At 33.9% G+C, this 18,771-nt stretch overlaps 1 protein-coding gene across 4 annotated transcripts in view; it reads right to left on the bottom strand.

Annotated features, from left to right (window-relative positions):
- Positions 1-2,111: 2,111 nt before the first annotated feature.
- Positions 2,112-18,771, bottom strand: part of LOC143229819 (uncharacterized) — a 41,723-nt gene continuing 25,063 nt past the window's right edge. For all 4 annotated transcript variants that reach the window (XM_076462628.1, XM_076462626.1, XM_076462627.1 and 1 more), the window contains 4 exons: positions 10,211-10,278; positions 8,261-8,665; positions 7,048-7,099; positions 2,112-2,535 (listed from right to left, as the gene is read on the bottom strand). In XM_076462628.1, the coding sequence (XP_076318743.1) occupies positions 7,081-7,099; positions 8,261-8,665; positions 10,211-10,278 (492 nt within the window). In that variant the 3' untranslated portion in view covers positions 2,112-2,535; positions 7,048-7,080. The remainder of the gene's footprint in view (positions 2,536-7,047; positions 7,100-8,260; positions 8,666-10,210; positions 10,279-18,771) is intronic.

The following is an 18,771-nucleotide window of genomic DNA, read 5'->3' on the forward strand; positions in this document are numbered from 1 at the left end:
ACATATACTTAAAAAAAAACACATTTGGACCATTAAAATAGAGAGAGACATGGAGAAGAAATACTAACAATCCCTGGGTAGGAACATTTTCTCTTCTAACGTTTGTAATTGAAATAATTTGGTAGTTTTGCTTCAATAACCTTTTCTTAGTTTACACCTTACTCAACTGACTTTAAAATTACTGCTGGTTTGGATATGTTTTACAGTGAATTTTAGAATATTAAAGGTGGGCTAGGACAGAGATGTTTGCTGAATTTTATTAACCAAGTGACTGATTCAATCTTGTAGTGTCCAACAGAATAAATGATGTCATTACTCAAATACGAAACTAGTTATACTGTTCGCATACATATAAATTCAAATACACTTTTAATGAAAAGCGAGCCCACAGAACTTCACATCGTGTTTCCAGCTCTAAAATATATGTGAATATCACCAATACCCTTAAATATAAAGCCATACCCGCAATGTCGAGAAACCTACTTGAAGTAAAAATTTTTTTCAGATGGCTGGTATGGCTATTAATACTTTTATAAAGCAGAGAACATTTGAAACTGCAAACTCTCTCTCTGTTAATCTGGTTATAGCCTAAGAAGGTCGAAACGTTCTTTTCTGCTTTATTAGTAAAAGTGTTAATACCAATACCAACCATCCTGAGATACAAAGCCCTACCCAGTTTTCAATGTTATTTTAAAACAAATAGTATCAACTTTTACATATCCTTACTTTGAAAATCACTTGCAAAGAGCAAGAACGAAGTTCCTGTTCCTTTAATGAAGAATTATATCAAATCAGTAGTGTTTCTTGGATTGAAAATATGACTAAATTAACTAATTTAGACTTTGCTCTAAGTATTCAGAAATAGTAATACTACAAACATTACAACATAAATATCCAGAACAGTAATTCTAGATAAAATGTTTTGTTTTATCCAATATCTTTATAATTGTATGGTTAGATTTTTAGGCATACCAATATTTTTCTCCTCGTATCAATTTCAAAAACACATCCATGGATACATAGAACAGTCAACACACTGGTTTTGTGTAATATATATTCTTTTTTCTTTAAATTAAGTAACGAATTTTACAAGACTGGAAAAACTTTTACTTAGATAAAATCACTATTTCGTTTAACACAATGCACATTTTTCATTATTACGTTGGGTTATAGAACAATCAATAGGACTAACATCCAGACTGGTCTAGAGAAATCTACAACCAGCAGTTGTCAACAACTTAGGCATAAGAAAATGTGACCAGATTTTAATGAAAATAATTCAGTTATGTTAAGGTATATATGAAATGTGATGACAAATCTGTGCGTGTAGGATAAAAATGGATATAACTTACAGATTCAGCATAAAGAAATTACTATATGAACACTCACTATAGAGAAATGAGCCGAAACATTAGATGAAGTCTTCCATTTTCTGTGTACAATAGAAAGGAGATTTTAACAATAATTAATGGGATAAATTACAATATTACTGTAGTATTAGTGTTAACATTTTTTGCATGAATTACCTGTATTATTAGAGATCCTTTAATCAGCATAGCCTTGAACCATTAAATATTTGGTGCATATATATTTTAAAAGAATGTATTTAAGTGGTAATTCTAGCTTGGGCACAATTGATACAATGACGTATTTATTTCTTTGTTTCAACATTATACAGTTAAACAAATGAAGCCACAAAACAAATATATCGGTCAAATGATTTTATATAAATTGAGATCATTGTTCTCTTCACTTGAATAACTTGTCATGGAATGGTAACTTTGAGGTTTTACAACACATAAAAATTCCCAAATTTGAGAGTTACTAAGCTTAGTTTATAATGTTATATGTTTAAAAACGGCTGGTATGGGTAGAGAAAGCACTAGAGGAGCGAACAACGTTTTGACCATCTTTGGTCATCGTCATGTTAACCGTTTTTAAATATATAATTTTCTCTACAAGTGGGTTTTCTCATCATCACGGATTATAAATTTATAATGATTTTCATTTGTGAAAGTGTGCATTACAAATTTATGATGTCAAACATTTCTCACAAGATTCTTAAAGTTAAGAAGTAAAAAAAGAAAATGTAATTAAAATACAACACTTACTACAGCAGGACAGTGAGCTTTATTGAGACAAAAGCACTACTGAAGTCTTGTTCATACAAGTTTTAAAACTGTACCAATTATCATTTACAAAAATAAGGCATAATTGGGGGAAAAAAAAAATGCGATACCAAAAAGTCATACTCTACATAAACAACAATAAAACAAAGTTTTTCACAGACAAAATAACAGGCTACAAGTACAGTACTTGAATATGAGAAACAATAACAATGGTGAAACTGAAATTTATTTTAAATGCAAAACAGATAAAATTTTATCAAAAAATACAACCAATCCTGATACTTCAGTTGTTGACACAGAGACGGGTTCCTTTTACAGTAATTTTCAATACCCATATGACAAGACAACATGGTCAGCATACATTTTCAAATGAACAATCTTCATAATGGAAGTTGAGGCGGTGACACTACAAAAATAAAAATGAATATATTGTAAGTCTTTTTTTGACTGACTATATGGTATTATTTAAATTGTTAACAGCATTCATTATCCTTATCATTAATAACATTCAGAATAAGTGACAAAATAAAACTTATTTTATAGTCCAAAATTTTTTTAATATATTATCAGTTAATATGAAATACCTAAAAATAAGACAAATATAACATTAGATAAATAACATAAGAGTTGGAGTTGATACACAAGTGCTGCAGTAAGAAAAATTATCTTCTAGACTTCTCTTTCATTATATTTGCTGTAACTATGAGTGTAAAAACATTTTTTGAACTAGCAATACACAATATTTTCACAACCCATAAGAAAGGTACAAAACAATGATTTAAATTTGTTTATCAAGAACTCTCTACAAAGACACTACACTTTGTGATTTTACACTTTTGCTATTTTAAAATAATACAAAACAACTCCCTGATGACTTATCTATGTAACAGAGGGTGCTTTACTGTACTTGTTTGGAGATGGAGTGATTTAATTGTGTAAAAAAATGATATTGTTTATGTCTTTGCAAAAGTCACACACGGTTGTTTTGAGTTTATAAAGATGACACTAAAGTAACATTTTTAACATCAGGGAACAGTTGCATGCGTCCCTAAATTCTGATGTAACTCAAAACACAAATACGATGAAAAACCATTATGATTCAAATATGAATATTCTTTCAGTACTCTTGTGAAATCCCATGACCTGGTGTGGTTCCACTTCTGTGTAGTACACTTTTGTAATATACTCTTTTTATTGTCCTATACATTTTTGTTAGCTTCATGAAAGGTACACTTTCACATGGAAACCTTTTTACACTTTTTTAATAACTCATGTTAAACTTGTTAATCAAATTCAAAAATCAGTTAATTTAAAACAACAAATCTGATGCACAATAAAATGTGAAACAAACAAGCTCTAACTGATAAGAGTTGTAATTACAATTTTCAAGGTGTGTATTGAGAGTAATAGATCTAACTGAATATTCAGAAGTATTCTAAATTCTAACAAATCTTATTCATTGGTTTGTTGCACATTCAAAGATTTAATCAACAATAATAATGTCAAGTTTCATTGAAAATAAAAGGTCCTTTAGTTAGAAACGTTAAAGTAGTAATGCAAATTAACACCAGAGTAACTGTGTCACCAGATTATACTTCTAAGCAAGATGCAAAATTAGGCTAAAATGACAAAGTTATCTCGAATATGATAATACACAAAAAATGATGTACTAAAAAAGATTAGTTATGTATTTAATTTATAAATTACATTAAGAAGAAATTCAACATTTAAAACAATAACTCTACAAAACTGCAATATATACATTCTTTTCTTATTTGTTCTCAATATTGGTTGCCAATAGTATTCTTTGTGAATCTTCCTTGAAATGTAATATGTCTTTGATACAGAAAATATTAATGTGAACAGCTAATCCTTCTGCTAGGGTAATGTTTTTCAAACTTTAAATCTTGACAATCCAATATCATATCAAAGTTTCTATTGCACCCCCTCTTTCACATACAAGTAATTTTTGCAAGTAATAAAAAGAAATATCAACATTTTCTTTACCCTTTTTTAACTAACTTTTTAAAGTAAAATAATACTTGTAAGGAGTGAATAAATGAAAGATCAAAAAGAAAAAAAAAAGAGAGTAAAGTGATAGTTTTGATAGATTATTATTGTCTCCAACTCTTTTGTTGGCATTTTTGGGCTCCTCTGCCAAAAGGCCATGTCCCCCTCCCCTAAGGGGCACACCCCACAGTTTGGAATCACACAAAGGAATCTGAAATATTCTTTTCAGGTTAACACTTTCACTCCTTTTATTTTTTAACATTTCTTGTTACATCTTCCCTGCAAAGCATAACAGCCCAAAATAATTAAAGTTTAACTATTATTATAATTAGTATATTTTACTGACAACTTTTCTGATATTATCATAATTTTCATTATTAATAAGTACAGAGGTTGAGTAGTTACATAAAAATTATTTTGGAGCCTTACTAAATCCTGTCATAGTCTGACAACTATGCAATAAAAGTATAATATGTACAGTAAACAGCTTCATCATAAGACTGTCATGTTTAAAAGCACACCCCTACTGTCTTCACGTTTTCTCATAAGTCAAGTTGTAATGAACAGTCTCCCAGCATCCATTTTAACAATGATCACGTAGAAATCTGTAGATGCTGTGATTAGTATGTTTTCTTACAGAATAACATAGCTGCTCATTTCATTATCCAGTTGCTTTAAATATGTGAAAGTTGAAGAGATACTTAGTGGAAGCAGCTTGCAATGCTTTTCTATACAGATATTTTTCTTAATTTTGTTGCATACTGTTATCTAAGACATGTGGATGGCTTTTGCCACTGATCTTTATGTCCACAGGTTCTCTAGTGTTACAAAATGCCATGACTGGATATGACTTGTTACAAACTAACTCCTTTGCTAAGAGTTAAAACCCATGTCATTATGTTTGTTGAGTTGCTTTCAAAATTTTATGAATTTATGTCAAGCACTTTGGTATCAAATTGTAGATTACAATTCAACTTTTAGTATTATACATGATTAAGTTTCTTAATTTAAAAAAACAAAACAAAAACACTTAAACACTAATTTTTGTATGTCACATGGCATACCAAATGCAGTATTGGTTCAAATTAGATGCTTGTAATGTCAAAATATAAAATCTATAATTTTGTATGAATTACAAACAAATTACTGATATTAGTAAGTTAGAATATAAAACAAGAACCTGCTATCTTTTCTACTTGGTGAAACGTTGATTATGTACCAAATCAAACACAATGGCTCCCCACCCACCTCTTTCCATTTTTGAAAACAGTCCTTTATATACACTTACTTGTGTATATGACAGGTGAATACCCAATCAAACGCTTAGAATATCCCCCTAGTGGCTTTCTCAGCCATTTTACTGTGTAAGGATGCCATCTCATTCTTTTGAAACAGAATTTCAAGGAGGTAGGTTGTGTCTTTAGCCTGCTTGAAACTTTATATTATTTGAGACCAAAGCACAGTTTAGTTATTAGAGTTGATAAATTATAATGAAATTCTATGGTATCAATATAGCAATTTATAATTTTTTTAGTTATTCAAATATATATTTAAAACCTAAAACAATATTATTTCATTTCACATCCTCGAAGAAGAGATAATTGTTTACTTTACTTCTTTAAAAACTAGTTTGTAAATAGTAATAATGTATATACATATACAAGTTATTATAACTGAAATATGACTCTTATACAAAGTACTAGTCCACTAAAACAGGTCACTTTGTACAGACTAAATATCATTTCTGTCGTATTGGGTGTGGTAACGCGAGTGCACATATGCCATGCCACTGTAACTTCTGTATTCTAAGCCAGGCATGACTGGAAGGTCAATATAATAAAAAAATAATAAATATATACAGATGTATAATGTTACAAGATTTAAGCTATTTAGACCAAACACTTATGTTTTCATTTTATTATCTGTAGTCATACTAGAACAAAAAAAGCATACTTTATATTAATTTCCTTATTTTTTATGGTGGTTACAAGACTGGTCAAATTAACAGACCTTGTATAGTTATGGTAGAAAACATAACAGATAAAATATAAAGTGTTACTGAAAACAAACATTTGAAATGTATTTAGGATGCATCAGAGATTACACAAATAACATCCGAGATCTCTAGGATGAATAATGGTTTTCAATCATAACATGATAAATCACTTTGCACTTAGCCTAGTAACAAAACAGATTTGATAATCTTCACAAACAAACATTTACTAAACATAATTAATTTGAAAACCTGATTTTTTGTGTAAAAGACTTGGAATTATTACTAAAAGTATACTACATTTTGTGAAGATGCACATAGTGTATTAAAAGCTATAGTATAAATATTTAACATGTGCAAATATGTATACAAACTCGTGTATTTTATATCAACCCTGTCACAAAAGGGTTAATACACATTTTTTTCTTCTCCCAATGCCACTGTGTATAAAAGATATTCTTCTCTACAAAACTTCAAACTCTTGATCAAGGTGTGTGTATATTTTGCAATAGAAATGGCTCTTTATACCAAAAACTATCAACTTTTAGTGAAATTACAGTGCTTAAAAAATCCAAACAATGTCAAAGTGTAGTTTTAATAATGCCAATCCAATATTACTTCATAGTGGCTGTCATTATCACGATTTGCTGATATGCATATTCAAGATATATTTAATATAACATACTCAAGCCTGTAGACAGTGTCCTACACATACTCTAACTTAACCTAGTGAAAAAACCTTCATGCTGCAAAATGTAACTGTTTATTTGATGGTTCATATTCTAATCAATTAAGAAAGTGATTCAATATCTTATGGATACACTGTATATATCAACTAGTTGTACAAAACAGTGTTCCTCAAACTTCAAAACACATAACCATTAATTTGGTTATAGAAATATTGTCATACATTACCTTTTTCGCAGTAAATTTTTTCAATATCTTCTCTCACCAAATACTTGAGGAGCTAGAAATAAAAGCAGACTTTTTTTTTTATTTCTAAGTATTTTATGAAACTCCAAGATAAGTCAATTTGTTTTGCTTTATTCTTACTTTTGTTATTTACATCTCTTTAGTAAAAAGATTGAAAAGTAGGCATTTATAAGTTAAGACAGTGAATGCATATAAAAATATGTAGTCAGTGAATAAAACAAATACACACAGTAAAAATTCTTCACTAATGAATCTAAAGTATTAGTAACAAACTGAAGAGGTTCTAAAATTTTACATATGTTTAGAAATTGCTCATACATTCTAGACCACCAATTCTCAATGTGTGAGCTAAGAAAAGGTTAATTACAAAAAAAGCAGTAGCTTACTGTGTATATCTTATTTGATCAGGTGCATTAAACAAAAAACAATTTAGGTGATTGGTGAACAGAAAAGTTTGAGAATAATTGTTCTAAACTATTTAGCTAGTACTTACCTCAAAGTAGTTTGGTAGCATATTCTACAAATGATTTACTTTAAGCTTAAATAATGATTTTTTTATCATATATTTCAATAACAACTCTTATGGATGTACAGGAAAAATAATTAGTGTTAATGCAATAATTTCAACTAGATTCTAAACAAATAATTACTTACACAATTTTTATTTTTCTAATTTAACTTTATGGTTGTACAAAAAATAAAATGTTCATTCAAAGAGGAAATATTTGTTCTTTATTTCTCAGTAACTGAAAATGACTTACTGTCTTAACCCATTCCTACATTTTAACAAATGTTTTAAAGATAACCAATTAAAAATTACTTAATGTAAAAATCTTTAAATTCTTAAAATGATCAACACTTCAACCATTAAAATGGTTTCAATTTAATAATAAAGGGAATAACTGATGGTTAGATTAGCTAACTCATGTGTAAATGTATTGGCCTCTACTCATTAATCTACATAATTATGGTAAGAATAAAACTTTTACCTTTTAATTGTATAGTTTTGCTATAAGTCAAAGGCAACTAAGTTAAACACAAATTTTCACTACTGTACATGGGAACTGCACATCAAAATAGTGTTCAAAATACCAATATAAAAAACTAGTAATTCTGGTAATTGCAGCAATTAAAAAACAGTACACGTATTTTTGATGCATTTCTTAAATTTTTTCAATTTAAAACCACAATCAACCTGTAGGTAGATGAAAACATGGCTGTGGGAGAACGTCTTGAATAAAGATAATCTGATGACACACGGCCATTGTACATATCTTCATCATCGAGAGGTGGAGGAGGTGGTATCCTTCTAGGATATGGATCATCCCTAGGAGGTGGTGGTGGTGGTGGCGGCAGAGATCTTCTGTACGAGCTATCTCGAGATGAAGTCAGTGAAGTCCAATGTGTCTCATCTCTATAGTCTCTATAGGGGTCATCTCTGTATGACATATGAGGTGGTGGCGGGGGCGGTGGTGGTGGACGCCTGTCATACAGAGACGAATAGGGTCGAGATCGGTAGTAAGAATCTTGTCTGTAATCTTCATAGTACCTGTCCATATAATAATCTCTTGGTATGTAACCATTTCTTGATCTTCCATACCTACAAGAAACAAAAAGGAATACATGGCTCTGATACAGAAGTTTAGTTGGCTATTGCCCAGTTGCTGCTGAACTGTAATAAGCATAAACCAAAAACTTTAAAGAAAGAACTATAATAAAATTCTGAGAGGAAATACCAGGAAAGGAAAAGGTTCAAAATTGAATAAATACTGGGAAAGTCATATTAGAATGATGAGTAGAAAATGTAAGAATCTGATGAACACAACTACCACAAAGGAAAGTCTGTAGTTAAGTGTATATCTGATATGATTTTTAGCAGTCTGAAAGAAGAAGTCATCAAGAGTGAGTCTTAAAAATTTATCTCACTTAAACTGATGCTAGGTCACACACAGTATGAACCACATGATAACACAAAATTAGCAGTGATATACATAGGTAATGGAGATACAAAATAAGTGATTTTGATTAAATTAATGAGAAGAATGACAATGATTAATGATGGTGCAGAAAAAGAATGTCTCAAAACAAGACAAACCACAGCATGCTGGGCAGATAGCTGACAATACCTCGTGGAAGGTCTCTCACTCCCAAGGATCAAACTCAGAGAGTCACAACCTTGAGAACATACAGTAGAAGAATATGAAGTGCATTAAAACAGGACTAGTTTTGGAAAGTATCTAACATCAATATCACAAGAATGTGTGAGAAATGAAAACTTAAGGAGCACATCATCTCACATGATACAAGCACTGATAGTTGTAAGAGATACAGATTTAATAGAGAAAATATATAATATGCTTGAGAGAAAGAGAAATAAAACTGGTAAAAATACCATCAAGACTAAGACTAGCACTGCAGCTTACAAATCCAGCTGAACCTGAGAAAAATATCCTTCACTACAAACAAAAGCAAATATTGTTTTGCATATTAAACATCTAAATGATTGTTGTACTTTCCAGGAATATCAGTATTCAATGACACAACTATTTTGAACCTTTAGAGCTGCCAATGCAGCTAGAAATTTATCCTGCATGCTATATAGACGCATGCATAAGTACAGATTCTAACTAATTTACAGAAATAGTTGCTTCAGAAATTACATGTAGAGAAGTTAACAGCATGAGGAAATTTAAATTGTGGTAAGAAAACAAAGTTTATGTAAGATAGTTTATGTATGCTTGCACAAGTTAAATAGACGGTGGGACAGTGGATGATTAAAAGTAACTGATGAAATGTTCTACAAAGCATAAAGGACATTTAGAAACTTTAGTTATGTTTTACTGGCAGTATGAATTGAAACTCAACAAGAAAAAGCTTTTCGGTATTTCTGATGCGAGATTACCAGAGTTGAAATAGCTATTTTAGGCTTTTTAATTAGTGTATGTTTACAGTACAAAAGCCAGCACAATTTTAGAACAATGAAATATAATTTACCCCCTTTTACAATACATAACCATTAAATAACAATTAATCACATTTCTTGACCAAATATGATAAAATGAATTCTCTGGTAACGAAAATACAAAGTTGAACATTGTAAACAGCTTATTTGTATAAAAGTAATAAGATTAAAACTAACACTAACCATGTGGATCCTTCACTCTTGGCTCGTCCAGGGGCACCAGGTTCTAGATGCAGCTTGCTTGTGGAAGGCTTAATGAAAAAAGGTAGAGAGACAAATGTATACACAATGTGAACATAAGATTATTTATTACAATCAAAGATAAAAAAGTAGGTAGTACAAATATATGAAGTTTTAAAACTTATTTGATTCATACAGGATTTAAATCTGCTAAAGTGTCATCTAATTCCATTTCCATTGTTTAATAGGGAATTCAAACAACTATGATACTAATGTTAATAGAAAGTAAGAAATTAGTATATTTTAGTTAGAATGTTAGGCACATTTTCTAAATATTCAGTGATGCATTTCAATTTTTATTACAAATATAGTGCAGACATTTTATGCTCTTAATTGACAGAATTTATAAATACTGAAAAAAGTTAAAAGTAAAAAACTGCAAAAGCAGCTTGTAATTGTAATGAGAAACTGATACTGAAAAAAAAATGAAGGCTAGTAATAAAGAGATAAGAAAATTAACTTTTCATCAATTAGATTTATATATCAGGCTATTGCATATCAAATGTCAGATTTTTAAAAGGGAAATGTGTATCTTTTTGTTGTTTAATTTATTTAATTAAAATAAGCTCCTTTAGATTCAATACACTTCTGCCAACAAGTTGTAAGTTTATAAATGCCATCTTTAAATAATTTGACATCCTTTGATGCAATGAAACCTTCAAAAGGCACTTTCAATTGACCTTTGGTTTGCAAACGTTTTTTCTTTAAAAAAAATCTCCAAATGTTTAAAAAAAAGTGATAATCTATTCAGGAAAGATGTGGTGAATATGGTGGACAAGGTAATGTTTCATACTCAAGTCTGTTTAGTTTTTGGACAGTAACTCATGAGGTATGAGGCTGGGCATTGTCATTAAGCAATATAGATCAACTGTGATTGATTATTACTGGATGTTTTTGTGACAACTTTTGAAGCATAATTTCAAGATCACAATAATATTTCTGACTGTTTCTTCTGGGATTAAGAATGAGTAATGGATCACACCTTCTGACCATTAGCTTCGTAGGGTTGATTGATTGATTGATTTAGTGTTTTATGGCACAAAGCAGCGAGGCTATCTGCGCCAGACATTCGGTAAAAAAGTAAAAAAATAAAATAAAATAAATGTAGTAATAGACACAAATGGAAATGAAGGTAAAACAAAAAAGTAAAAAACCAATGTTGACACCTAGTCTACAATGTTAAGATAGAAGGCAGACTATAAGAAGTTGTAAGGTATTTACTCTAGCAAAAAGGTAATGATCATAACCCGCCAGAAAGACTAACAGGTAAGTTCAAGAACCACCGTCAATCACCTGAAGTTGGCCTTTCCAGTCCTTGTTCCGGGTTATGTGTCATAGCAGCTATTATCAAAATGTAAAAGAATAAAAGTTTTAAAGACACTCCATAAAATCGTAATAATGAGTAGCCAAATGTCCAGTAAAAGATAAAAGTCAAGTAAATGGAGTAAAATTTGTAAAAGTAATTGAAGATAAAAGCAAAACGGCAATTAAAACAGAAAATGGCGTAAAAACCAATGTTGACATCCAGTCAACAAAGTTGTAAAGAACTACCTGTAGCAGAATGGTAATGATCATAACCCACCAGGAAGACTAACAGGTAAGTATAAAAACCACCGTCAGTCACCTGAAGTTGGTCTTTCCAGTCCTGGTTCGGGTTATGAGTCAATATGGCCAGTACTAAAAGTTAAGTAGTAAAAGTGTGAAATGATATGCAGCAAAGTATAATAACAACTCGCCAGGACGACTAGCGAGTAGTTCAAACAGTAGCGTTAGTCACCTGAAGTTGGCCTTTCCAGTCCTGGTGTCGAGTTATTTAATGTTCTGGCCATTGTCCAATGTCAAATTGAAGGAGAGAGATTAAAACTGTAAAAAAGGAACCACAATTAAAAGGTGTAATGAATAAATATGCAACACTTAAATGAGATTAAAAGATTAATGGCCATTAAAAAATTAAAAACATTATCAAGGTGGACAGAGTCACCATCACCAATAACTCTGTCCAATGTTACAGATTGACCCTGGGAAAAAATATGTTTAAAATATTGCCGTCCTTGAGAATTGTAATGATGGCAAGAAAGTAAAACGTGGCTGATAGTGATTTGAGTGTTACACAAACTACACATTGGTGCATCAGTTCCAGATAAAAGAAAATGATGAGTTAAAAACTGTGACCAATGCGTAGCCTAGTGAGAACAAGTTCCTCCTTCGAACTTTACGGAAGCTAGATGGCCAAAGTCCAATTTTGGGTTTGATTTGAAAAAGTTTGTTGTCACGTTGCTCACTCCAAGTGGACTGCCAGCTGGCACGGAGCCGAGCCTTGAAGACAACACCATAGTCCATGTACGGAATAGGCATAGGAGTAATGGTGCTGAAGCAGACATATTTAGCTGCCATGTCTGCAAGCTCGTTGCCGCGAATACCAACATGGCCTGGTATCCAGAAAAACTGGATTCAAGTAGCTGCTAATGAAAAATGGGCCAGTCGGTTTCGAATATCAGTGAGAATAGGATGTGAGCTAACGTGTAGCGATTCCAAGGCAAATATAGAACTAAGCGAATCAGTATAAATAGTGCAATTGGAGTACTGCTCAGCTGCAATATGATCCAGGGCAAGAGATATGACATACAGTTCAGCAGTGAACACAGAAGCTGTAGAAGGGATTCTGCACGCAACTACTGACCCATAGCAAAGCCCACTGAATTACCTGATTTGGAACCATCTGTATAAATGGGAACTGAAGGATTGTTTGAAAGATATTCATTGAATAAAAGACGGTACTTCCAATCTGGAGTATCTGCCTTTTTTAGGTGACTGAAAGAAAGGTCACATTTGGGGGCTGTAATAAGCCATGGTGGGATGGGCCAACCTGTGGAATCTGCAATGTTATCCAAGGACAGACCCAATTCATCCAATTGCCCGGATCACGAAGGCCAAACGGAGCAATGACAGATCGTCTGTTCTGAAAAGTACTGCCCACTGAGGAAAGAAAAACATTTCCAGGTGGGATGCTTTGGTAAGGAATGAAGTTTCAAGTATATTGTAAAGATAGTTGCAAACGGCGAAGGTGTAGAGAAGGTTCATGAGATTCAATGTACATACTTTGAACTGGAGAGGTACGGAAAGCCCCAGTGCAGAGTCGAAGTCCTTGGTGATGAATGGGGTCCAGCATCTTTAAGGCAGAGGGTCTGGCAGAGCCATAGACCATTGATCCATAGTCGAGTTTCGATCGAATAAGAGCACGATATACCTTTAACATTGAACAGTGATCTACCCCCTAACTGGTAGAAGAGAGGACACGGAGGATGTTCAGTGCTCTTGTGCATTTGACCCAAAGCTGCCTTAAGTGTGGTATAAAGGTCAGTTTATGATCAAAGATAAGCCGCAAGAACTTGGTCTCCAGGACCACTAGCAGCAAAACTTCACCGATATGAAGTTCAGGATCAGGGTGAATACCCCGTCGACGGCAAAAGTGCATGCATACGGTTTTAGAGAGAGAGAAATTAAAGCCGTTCGCCAGAGTCCACTTCCATACACGATTGAGGGCAGTTTGTAGTTGCCGCTCAATATATCTCATGTTTGACGACTGACATGAGATGTGAAAGTCGTCGACATACAGCCCATTTGCAACAGGTGACTGAAAGTCACTGCAGCAGGAAGCTAGTTGTGAACTTAATCCAAGATTCCTTCTGGCTTTGACGTCTTACCCACCTAGCATGTGCACGGGCCCGTTGGAAAGCAACCGGTTTGAAAGTGTGGGATATCTCTGAAAAGTATCCCAGGCCCGCTTTGGAGCCTTCCGTGCTAAGTGGCAAGCAGGATTCCACCACAGACGAGGATATCGTGGAAAACGTGTTGAGGTTTTAGGAATACACTGAGCAGCTGCATGTGTAATACAGTCAGTTACCGCTGCTACACAGTCGTCTATTGATGGCTGATTTATGATGGCAGGATCAAGTTCTGCGAGAGCAGTGAAAGTGGACCAGTCTGCCTGATCCAGCATTCACCGGGGCACGCAGGTAGGGTGGCATCGACCACGGCCAGTCTCTCTCAAAAGGATCGGAAAATGATCACTGCCTAATGGATTACTGTCAACCCTCCATGAAAAATGGGAGAATAATGAAGGGGAGCAAACTGAGAGATCAATAGCGGTAAAGATCTGACTAGGTGCATGAAAGTAAGTGGAAGAACCAGTATTGAAAAGAGAAAGATTGTGATCAGAGAGCATCTGCTCTAGAGATCGGGCCCCTCCCATCAATAATAGCACTTCCCCAGAGGGGATGATGTCCATTAAAATCCCCTAGGATTAGAAATGGAGATGGCAATTGTTCAACGAGAGCATCAAGATCTGATTGATCATATGTCTCTCCAGGGGTCAGATACAGAGAACAAACAGTGATGGTATGACCCAAGGAAACACGGATGGCTACAGCCTCCAAGGGTGTGTTGAATGACAAAGACAGGGTGGGCACGTGTTGATCAACCAACAGTGCCACCCCTCCATGTACTCACACAACCTGTCATTTCTGTACAGAGAAAACTGCCGAATGGGGACAGTATCAGCAGTTTTGAGAAATGTTTCTTGTAAAGAAAGACAAATAGGATGGTAGGAAGCAATCAGCGTTTTGATATCATCCAGATTAGAACGTAAACCTCGACAGTTACATTGTATCAAGGTGGCCATTTTTAAGAATGGGTAGGTGAAGTGGCTAGAGAACCCTTCGGTTTACGACCACGTCTTTTTTCTTTACTGTCTTTAGTCGGAGGAGGTCTATCAACCTCCATGGATCCTGCTCTGGGTCGGGTGGGCAGGTTTTTGTTATTGGAAGGGGAATCCAGTGACTGAGGACGCGAACGAATAATTGTTTTGTCTCTTGTGGTGGGAGAAAAAGATGTATCAGAAGAAATGCTTGTATTTGAAACTGAAGGACGTGGATCTTGAGGTTTGTTAGAAGGTACGGGAGGAACAGAGATGGGTGTGGAAGTCGATTCATCAACCTTTTTAACCACGGAGGTCAAAAGGCTTTTCATTTGTTTTGAAAACGATTCTCTTGGAGGCACAGAGAGATCTGTCTGCACTCCCACTGTAGTTGTGGAATGAAGTGCAGCAGCATATGTCCAAGATGGAGTTGTGGACAGCAATTTCCGAGCCTCATTAGCCTCACTAATGTTGTGTGTCGTTTTCAAACGCTGCACCTCTTTTTCCTCCAACCATTTTGGGCAAGAATGAAAGTAAGAGGGGGTGAGAACCATTGCAGTTTACGCAATGTGGGTTCATGTCACAGTCATAGGCATCGTGGTCCTTGCCTCCACAACAAGCACATGTCAGGGAACCACAACAAGATGTCTTTGCGTGGCTGAATCTCTGACATTGGAAACATCGAAGAGGGTTTGGTATGTATGGCCGAACCCTGCAAATGAGATAACCTGCCTTGATGGTGGCAGGTGCACGTGGTGAAGTAAATGTTAAAACGAGGGTATTTGTTGGCATTGTAACTCCATCTTTGCGAGTGGAGATGCACCTCACTGCAGAAACTCCTTGAGTGGAGAGACCAGCGAGAATCTCTAACTCGGGAACGTTCTTCAAATCCCTTTCAACAATAACTCCTAGTGAAGAATTCAAGGTAGCATGGGGTGTAACCTCAATAGGTATATCCCCAATTGCCTTTGATATCAAGAGGAGTTCACTGTGTTGGGATGTGGATGTTTCAACCAATATGTCACCAGATCGAAGTTTCTTTACTGACTTTGGAGAGCCAGCAAGTCCCTCTAGTCCCTTTTGAATAAAAAAAGGGGACATTTGCCCTAAAGGTTTTTCCGAAAGAGAATGTAAGATAAGAAAATGAGGTATGTGTGTTACTGATGTTGAAGATTGCTGTTCTGAGTATTCAAGGCGTGGTCGCTACCCATTGACTGTTTTTTACAATTTTATTTAAATTTTTTAGAGGATCCATAGAAAAAGAAAAATTTCTGTACCCACTGACCCCACCCACCATGGAGCCCTACAAGGGGATGCACTACAAAGTCACGCAAGGACAATGCAGCAACGCCAGGGGTTCGTGAGCACTATACCCAAACACCAGCATCAGGCACAATGTCCACAACATCCATTGAGAACTTCCAACACTGGTACTTGGTTGACTCTAGCCCAAGTGGATCAGTTGATTGACCCAAGGGGGGCCACCCAAAGGGTGCCTGTCTACAGGAATTCGAGGCCAAAGTGGTGTGTTAGGGTTGGACCCCTCAACCACCAGGATCCTCTCCTCCCCTTCATGGGTCGCCACGCACGGAAAACACGTGGGTGGATGTTTAGATCCCAGAGAAGCTAACCAGATAAAACAGAACCTTCCCTGGGAGGTCCCCTCACCACGTACAGGAATCCACACCGAGGGGAGCTTCGTAGGGAGAAGAACTTGTTTTGACAATGTTTTGGTGCTTCTTTATAGTCAAACCCACAATCCGGATCACCATACATTGTTGCAAATCAACCATTTTTCATCACAGGCAACAATTCTGTGGAGAAATATATCATTTTTGTTGTAAGTGAAGAGTGAGGAACAAATTTCAACACGTTGTTTGATGGCTTTCAGTCAATTTGCGAGGTACACATTTACTGAGTTTATCACCTTACCAATTGCTTCAAGATATCAGGAAACTGTTGAATAATGAACATTAAGCTTGTTGGAAAGTTCTTTCATGGTTTGGCAGGTATCTGATTCAGCTAAGGCTTTCAGTTCTTTCTCATTAATGGTTGTCTGAGGGTGGCCCCGAGGATCATTTTCTAGGATTGTGACACCAGAGAAAAATGTCCTAAACCAAAACACTGTACTGTTTGTTCATTAGCTGTACCATTACCACACTGTGACTAAGCTTGATCTTGTATAAAAAAATTACACCCAAATATAAATTTTATCTATCGTGACAAAAATTAATATAAGTGATTTTTTTTCTGAAATAAGAAAAATAAAGTGAACTTGAAATGAAACAGACAATATACTATATTATTTTGACAAATTACTGATAATGCTTCTTTTCCAGACACTATAAATAGATTCAAATCTGCACGAGAAAATTCTGACATTTCTCACGCAACAGCCGGATAGTTTCAGGACTGCACTTAAACAATCATGAAATTGATCTTAATATACTGATGTTATTCTTACTATACATGTCAAAGGTTTTTTTATTATTTCATGATCAGGTATCACAAAAATTTCCAACAGTCATTGAATACCATTGTTTGTTATTACTTTTGGACTATTCATGGTCCTAAACATTTTATTCTAACAGACAACCTTGTACCATAAAGCCAGTTTAAAATGGTGTTCTATGGATGAAAATTGAAACCCAGTCAAACAAACATGTGCCCACTGCCTCCACCTTATCAAAATACTATGCAGATTGTCCTTTTTGTTGAGGCAAGAATGTAATAATTACAATTCTTCATGAAATTTCATCTCACTTCTCAAAAATGACAATTTCAATACCCAACTTTACTACTGAACAACCATAAATAAAATGCAAAAATAGAAGGACAAGACAAAAATCTGAAAATAATGAAAAAGAGAAATCAGATTAATAGAGGTAATATATGTTACTAAATCTATTTCATCTACAATGTTAAAAAAACACTGAATTATTCAGACGAAATCAAGAACAATAAAAAGATAATTAGCATGAACTATAAATAGCTTGAAAGAATCTCAACACATTTTTTAATGAAAGCAACACCTCCATCCAATGGCAAATAAAAACAAATATGAAAAAAATCAGTTATAAGACATTAATACATTACTGGAACTATATTTTTATCCTTCTAAACTGAAAACTAGAAGTTAGGTCATTTCAGACAAAAGGAAAGAGGTCTGTGCCAATAGCTTATTATAATCACTTTTCAACACAGAAAAGTCTTATTAAACATAATAAAACATCCCAAACATGCAGCTAGTAGCCTTAAGATCAAGATTTTCCAGCATTTGGAGAACCTGCACTCAAAATTAAATTCTAGGAAGAAAAAAGAATAACTTCACAACACAGTCTTCAATATTATAGATAATAAATAATAAAGAGTAACCTTGAAATTGCCTTAACATTTAAATTCTTACAAGAAAGGTTGCTTATTACACTTTTTGCACGTTTTCCTTCACAATAAAATATTTAAAAAATATACAAAAAAACCTACTTAAATTATTATATTTGCTTTACCATTAATAATATAATTTACTTAACTTTGATTCACATTTGATATTGAAATGTACTACTACATATTAGCTTCTCTTTTTAAAAACTGTCTGGAAGAAGCATCACTGATTTATAAAGTAACTATGTTACTGCTGATAGTGATATATATCACTATCATTAGAGTACATAATAATTTATTGTAATTCATGAATTATTAATTTCTTCATTTATTAGGTAGTGAGAGGTACTGCATGTTGCTGAAAGAGTAAAAATTCAATTCTGGATCTCCTTGTTAGAATGGCACGTGCTATCCATCCATCTACGTG

This window comes from Tachypleus tridentatus, chromosome 10 (genome assembly GCF_004210375.1).
Source record: "Tachypleus tridentatus isolate NWPU-2018 chromosome 10, ASM421037v1, whole genome shotgun sequence".
Taxonomy (NCBI): domain Eukaryota; kingdom Metazoa; phylum Arthropoda; class Merostomata; order Xiphosura; family Limulidae; genus Tachypleus; species Tachypleus tridentatus.